Source organism: Morone saxatilis, unplaced genomic scaffold (genome assembly GCF_004916995.1).
Source record: "Morone saxatilis isolate NCDOM2014 unplaced genomic scaffold, NCSU_SB_2.0 Contig3, whole genome shotgun sequence".
Taxonomy (NCBI): Eukaryota; Metazoa; Chordata; class Actinopteri; family Moronidae; genus Morone; species Morone saxatilis.
In genome coordinates this window covers 8,606,453-8,614,164 of record NW_023339873.1, presented here as the reverse complement: position 1 = coordinate 8,614,164, position 7,712 = coordinate 8,606,453, and the positions used below count along the sequence as shown (strand labels likewise).

The 7,712-nt window shown below is 39.5% G+C and overlaps 1 protein-coding gene across 1 annotated transcript in view; it reads right to left on the bottom strand.

The window, feature by feature from the left end:
- The window catches only part of myo10l1 (myosin X, like 1), a 42,983-nt gene that overhangs the window by 18,970 nt on the left and 16,301 nt on the right, over positions 1–7,712 (bottom strand). The window contains exon 3 of the mRNA XM_035673679.1: positions 875–1,033. Within this exon, the coding sequence (XP_035529572.1) occupies positions 875–1,033 (159 nt within the window). The remainder of the gene's footprint in view (positions 1–874; positions 1,034–7,712) is intronic.

Sequence of the window (7,712 nt, the reverse complement as noted above, 5' to 3'; positions counted from 1 at the left end):
TCCTGAGCCACACTGAAGGACCGTATACTCAACTGAAATCATGTAAGTACACACAAAATGGACAATGTCTGATTTCTATTTAGTTCACTATAATGCAAATTAGAGTAAACTTTATGGTTAATTCATTGTTTGGGCTCTCTTACCTGCCAAGATAAGCAGCAGATGTTTGTGAACACATTTTTCCAACTGATTTCACCATTAAACTAGTAACCACAATATTTTGAGAGTTGTTGAGTGAGGAAAATGTGTCTAAAAAACTAATTGTTGTTTTCTGCATTTTTCGTTAGTTTGGAATTTTTTGATGGGAGAAACGAAAACATGGAATCATGAAATGACAAATTCACCTCCAGCTCCTCAGTATGGTAGCACAACTTCACTGTGTGTGTAGCATGAACTCACATTGTGGTAGCAATTGTTATTGAAACAATTGATATATCAGATATAGATAAACTACTTGCTCCACTGTTGTATTTCTGACAAACTAGCTGTCTGAGGAATGTTTTCTGTAGTATTAAATGTACTTGCTGTTACCATGGTAACAATGGGTGTCGCCAAATAATCCAGGATTTAAAACTTGAAGATTACAACTCTAAAGAAGTGGAGATTAATTTGTTATTTTAACCGTTGACTTAATTTACAATAATATTCTCACACTATAAGACTCTCGCGTCTGTCTCCACCTTTTCCACTTAGAGCAGATGGACCCGTTAAGATGATTTGTGTTTGCCACTAAAAGCCTTATGCATGCAAAGATTACTGGAAAAGGCAAAGGGGAGCACATCAAGACACATAATGTACACACAAAACCTTGGCCACACACTCTCACACATACTTAAAAACCCACGAACACGTGTGTCTATCTGAATGCACTTACATAGATGTTATCCTTCTGGTAGCGCTGGTACAGGTTGTGCATGATGGCGGCCTCATGCAGCTCAGCCAGTGCCGACATGTCCTCCACCCCGTCGATGCTGGACTGGTGCATCGCGTAGACCCGCTCCCTGGTAACCTCGGCCTGCTGCAAGTACAACACCTGAAAGACAACAAGACATACACACCGTCACCTATCATCCCTTTAAGTTTGCTGATTTTAAAGAGTTTTATTGTAAACTAAATGTTGTTTTTTCTGTGTACCCACTTTTACCTCAGCTTCTAACATCTATTTCCAGTCAGTGATTTCCAACATTTCCGGCCATGGCTGTCAATAACCCTGAGAAAACACCTGAATTTGATGTCATAAACAAAGGAAGTAGCCGCTAATTGGATCTGACAGCGATGTAACCCAAAGCAGGTGCTCCTGATGGCAGGTGAGAGAATAAATTCCCCCCCAAAATCAAGACAAACTGCTTCATTAAAGTTATAATTTCAAGACATGTGCATATTGACTGTGCAGCAGTCTTTCTAAGACAGTAAAACAGTAAATATGTTCGTTTGATCTGTCTTTCTTCTTGACCTTGGGAGAATATAGTTGACAAAAAGTGTCATTGGATGTTCAGAATTAAAAGTTGCAACTGTTACTTCAAAGTTTAGCTTTCCTTGGTTTTTCACTCGCTTTTTCAATAGTTTGACATTTTGGAAAATCTGTTTATTCGTTTTATTATAGAGACTTAGATGAGAAAATGGAAAACCGTCCATTAAATATTAAGCTGCAGTTAGCAGCCGGTTAGCTTAGCATCAGCCGGATTAGTTCTTGTCAGGCAGAAAACCTCCGTTAAACCGTTACTTTTTTGTAAAAATGATACAAATTAGATATAATGTGTTAAATGGTACACACAGGGTGTGTTGTATTACATTAAGATAGACCTCCCTGTATCGTGCATTATGCTGGTGTTACTTGGCATTGTGTGTGCTCAAATACATAACAATACTTCAGGCAAGTTTCTGTCTAACCTCATTATTCTGAGGTTGATAATACTTGAGTTTCAGTTGTCAAGCTGGTGCTGATGCCTACTGGATAATAAAGGTATGTTGTCCACAATAAGAAGGAAGCCAATGTTCTCATGCGCCGATTTAAAAGAAAAAGATGCCTACATATTTCTTCTTTCGTCTTTTCATTTTTAGCATTAACAGGCTAATTGTGATGCAACATGACAAAATTTCACATGATGGGAATACAAAGTTCCGTGGCTGTTCTTCTAACCAGACCCTTATCTTATTTATGTCATCCATTGCCATGGAAACTGGAGAACAGGGGGACAAGACGGGTAGGGAACCCGGTTGTGTGTGGGGGGGGAGGGGATGAAGAAGAAGAAACAGGACAGAAGTAGAGAGGAAGAGCAAGTGTAACAGATCTGATCTGGCAGGACCTGACAGGAGAAAGCAGCTCGGTGTGTATTCATGGTAGGCACACGCGCACGCTGCTACAACGATCCTTGTCTTTCTTTCTTGCATGTAACCCACACACACACACACACACACCGGACAGGAGATAATTGTGATTCTATTTCAGCATAAAGGTCGTTCATTCATTCCAGCAAAATCAACTTGACTAAGAATAGAAACCACGGCCTTTACAATGCTGGGTTGTTAATATGTCAGCTTAGTCTCACAGCCAACTTCTGATCTGTGTGTGTGTATGCGTGTGTGTGCGTGTGTTGCTAACAGATGTGTTGGACGTCTGTTGAGAGTGGCAGAGGGGCGCACTGTAGGCGTTCAGACATCCTGTTCTTAAATAAATCTATTTCACTTCAGTAACACTGTTTTCCACTGCACAGAACTGTTGCGCGCAGACAAACAACGAACAAACTCACAGCAGTATCATCGTTTGCCAACATGTCTGCGAGTAAAATGTTGTATGTGGTAGTTTATGCATTCCTCCTCTTCTCTATCATGTTTTGTAGGAGCATAGAAGTCTAGTGGATTCTCTGGTAAATGGTGATGAAGGTCTAACCCATCTAGTCACAAACCTTTCCCCACTCACTCAGCAGTGATTAAATGACCCTATTACCTCCTTGTCCTCCATTAGCATAACTCTTGTCGGGTTCACTGGCTGACAGCTCACCATCTTCACTATGACCCGGTCCACTTGACTCTCTGTCTTCACCTTTTTATAACCGGGGCACTCAATCAAGACACTGACATGTTGTTATCCAAGCACAATTACACATATACAGTATGCTATGTGTTACAGCCAGGGTCAACATCAGCAGCCATTTTACATAAACTGCAGTGGAGTAAAATATAATAAAAAAGACTGTAGGATGCACGTTCTTCTTGATTTCAAGTTTAATTTAACTCAACTTTAATTTAGTTCTTCCCAAAAAAGATTTGTGCAGATTGTCTATTTATCAAAAAGAAGATAGAAAAAAAATATTAGTTGATAAATTGTCATTAGATTCGTTTTGTTTTTTTAAATATCAACCTTGTTAGCCTAAAAATCCACTATCAGTTTAGTATTATGAGCCTTCACGTTCTCGTTGTTCACATGACTGCATATCATGTGGAAGACATCACTCGTAATGACCAAACCACAGTTGTGCAGTTCCCTTCATTTTCAGCACATTTGTGTTGGTTTTACAGCTCTGGTTTGCCCTCAATACTTCCATAAACCCTGCCTTCAACAGCAGCTGTTTTCAGTGAAACAGTTGTAAAAAACCCACTTTACACTACCTGCTCAGCACCAAACTGCAGTTAGCAACTAGCAGCTAGTCAACATAAGGGAGCATTTAGCAGCTAAAGAGCCAGATATCTGAGTTGGTCGAGACAAAACAGAGCTAGAAGAGAGTGCGTATTGGACTTAAGTTTGTCGGGGGAGTAGACAAACATGACTCCAAATGAATAATAATGTTGCTCCCTATCTGCTGGATGTATATATACAACTGTTTGATAATGAAAATATACCTATGAATATTATATTCCATTTTTGCCTCCTCCCAAAAGTTACACACTGAACCTTTAATGCAGGTTTAATTTACATCTGTTCATGTGTATTTATGCGTGTTTGGTTATGTACTTTTCAATGTGCGTGCTGTGCATGAGAGACACACTTGTCCGGGTGATGAGATGCATTAATATGCCTGTTAGTCATGGCTTGAACAGCTGTACACATGCAGAGACGCTGTCATATTGACTGTTTTACAACTAGACCGGGGTATATTCCTGTATCTGTGAGAACAGAGAGGAGAGGAAAGTCCCTCAAATTATATCCAAGCCCATTAGTTGTATATCAGGCTTCTCTCTATCCTCTTTTTCTTTACATTCTCATCCTATTAAATCTCTCTCCCCCACTCTCTCGCTCTCTGCATGCCTTCATGCCTCAAACATCACTTCTCTTTCTCTCTCATTTCGCTTTCCCTTTGTACGCCACTGCTCTTTTATCCCTTCCCCCTCTTTGTCACTAGCCTCTCTTTCCTCTCTCTGTTCTCTCAGTGTCTTCCTCCCTCACATCATCCCACTCTTCATTAATTTACCCCTCTCTCTTCTACCTGCCCCGCACTGCATTTCCCACATTTCAACCTTTATTGCTGGTTCCTATAACTTAGAAGGGTCCCTTCAGCTTTTTTTTTTTTTTTGCTGAAAGTCATTTTGATCTATCTCTTTCTGCATACATGGACCCTTTTGTGCTCACTTAATGCCTGAATGGCTCAATCTGAGACCCCTGCCTATAATTGAAGGCTATTACTGGGAGCCATTGCAATCAAACACACACGCACACACATCACATCGGCATAAATGGTGAAGGAGGCCTGGGTCTTGATTGTCAAAATTCATCTCCACTAAATCATTTCAAACTAAAAGGTATTAATGAGGAATTTATTTTGGTTGCTTCTAATTACTTTACTCTAGTTGTTAATATGCTAATCCTAATTTTATTGTTCATTTGTGTAAAAAATCCAAACCTATATATGAATGTTACTATTAATATTTAGATGTAAGAAATATATCTTTTAATTTCCTTAAATTACTGTAAACTGATTTAGTGTTTTCATAAACTACCAAAAAAAGAACTTACTGAGCAGGGGCCAAGTTTTCCTGACTTGAATAAAAAACACTGTATCCTACATTTGATATAATTCAATTCAATAACATCTTCGTAGAGCTTCCATTCCTGGTACATGCATACCTCCTTCTAAAACTAGATTTATGGTTATAACATCATAAGGATTATTGTCTCAGACTTTAGAAATCTCCATCCAGAGTCCCATAAGATATTAAACAAGTAGTACTCCTCAGGACTAAAATAAAATCTGTGGTTCTTAAAAGAAATGGTCTCTCTGAAAAACACACACTGGACGTTAAACTATACGATTAAAGCAACTAAGTGCCTGCGCTACAGATCAGGGTTTTACAATTGCTTATAATGCCAAAGCTGCTTTCAAATATAAAGGCCTTAAACTGCAGATAAAGCAGAGATGTTTAGGGAAAACCACTTGGGGACAACCCAGATGCAGAAGATTCAGACAGAGGGGACGCAATGAAGTGAAAAAGTATGTCAGTGAGTGAAATAGAAAAGGTTTTTGCAATTATCTCCATCTTCTTCCATTGCCCTCTGGTGGGTTTTTTAACACACAAATATATACTGTCGGTGAAGCACACACACTGACTACCCAGAGAGTCTAAAATGGGATACCTCATGTTCAATAATTCATCATTGGAGAGAGAAACAGAAGAAAAACATGGAATTATAGAGAGAAAAACATAGAGAAAGACTGACACAGACTAAAGGGGAAAGAGAGAGACAGACAGAGTGAGAGTAATGTAGAAGTAGAGCATGGTTAACCAACTCTGATTTGTTAAACTTACATTAGGTCGTGGTGTGTGGGAGGGGCTTCTTAAAGGATATAGCTGGTGTTTTTCTATATTTCATATTTTTCTTATTGCCAAAAATTAAATGAAAAGACCAAAACCAGCAAAGTGCTCCACAGTGTCTCAATACATTTTGACTTTGCTACTCTGTCTTTAACCCGAATACCATTCCTACTGACTGCAGATGTCAACCTTTAAAATGGCTTACAAATAAATATTTTAATCAAACCTAAGTAGTTTCCTAAAATGGCTGGGTATTGTAGTTTTAAGGAAACAGTAAATCCTGCATTTGTTGTGGACTACTTTCAACTGTGGATTAATACATGTCTGGTACACAAGCGTGTTATTTACAGCAGGAAGACAGTGTACATGGGATTGACTCAAAATAAAAGATGATGTTCATCATGAGGTCAGTCTACTACTTAAATTAAAGTTTGTAAAGACTTTCATGGACCCCAGAGGATGAATCTTTGGTGACTGTTAAACCTCTGACTTCCTCAAGTGCCAGTGAAATGTCTCGACTCAACTCTTTAATGGATTGACATTTGATAGAGACATTCATGAATGCCTCAAGACGAATTGTTTTACCTTTTGTGACCCCTAAAATTTTCAATTTGTCCAGTTTTTGACTACATACATTTTAATAGTTAACTAATCAGCAAATGTTAACATGTTAACACTTTAAACTCAGATAATAACACCTAACATCAGCATGTGAGCATTCTCATGGTGAGCATGTTAGCATCTTGATATTAGCATTTAGCTCTATGAACTATTGCACCTAAACACATTCTCACAGAGCAGCTGTAGACTCTTGGTTGTATTGGACAACAATGGAGGCAAAGAGGAATAAGCTATATGACAATTGTTGGTAGGATTTCATGGGATTTGTTGACAATATTTACTCCCTCTACTGCACACCACTTCTTCTCCTTTATCATTTTCTGTTACTTCTCTCTTCCAGGAGGCGTTCATAACCTGCTTTGCTCATGTGAACACACTTTCACACACACACATACAGTGTATGGAGCGGCCTTCCTGTAAAGCCCTCGGATGTCTGAAGCTGCTTTGCATGATTCAGGAGGAGAGCCAGAGGAGACAAGCCTCTTCATCTGACTTCACATATTAACAGCAGCCAGAGTGAGGAGAGGGGGCGAGAGAGATGAAGATGGAGCATGGAGAGAGAAAGAAAGAAAGAGAGAGAGAGGGAGAGAGAGAGATGAAGATGGAGCATGGAGAGAGAAAGAAAGAGAGAGACAGAGAGGGAGAGAGAGAGAGAGAGAGAGAGAGGGGGAGAGAGAGAGAGAGCTATGGGCACAGTGACCTATATATTCTGCAGAGCTCTATTCAGTGTGAGATACAGTATCACACAGCACTGTATGCACCTGCAGCTCTCCTCGCTGACCTTGGATCAGATCTGGCAGACCTCCATTGGTCAGATTAGGATTGGGGAATACTGAGGGGGTATTTTGTATGATCTGACCCTGCAGATCAGATTATATTAAACGCAAAATGAGCAACCAGCAGTGATGTGCAAGTCATTTTATCTTAGTGTTATACTGAGCTCTTTTGGACTTGCTACATGAGCCAAGTTATTGATCACGTGAAAGTGTTTACTGCAATGAGGGTCGAACAAAGCAACTGGCCTGGTGTTAAGTGTGAGTTGATGAGGGAACACTAAAACTGCTAACACAGGAAGGGGAACATACATTGCTTTTACTCAATTCCCTCATTGTTGCATCTGTGCCGTGTGAAATTATCCCAAATCTGTGTTGTAAACCTCTAAAAGTGGATCCTATTCCTACCACTTGCATTGTTCTTTCTTTTACCACCAAAGAAAAGAAGGTTAACAACAAACTTTAACTCTGTTTCTACCTTCTCTGCCCCACAGTACCCATTTAGCACTGGGGTGCACAACACCTTCCATTCTATCATCATCCTTTAGGATTTGACAGCGCACACTCATC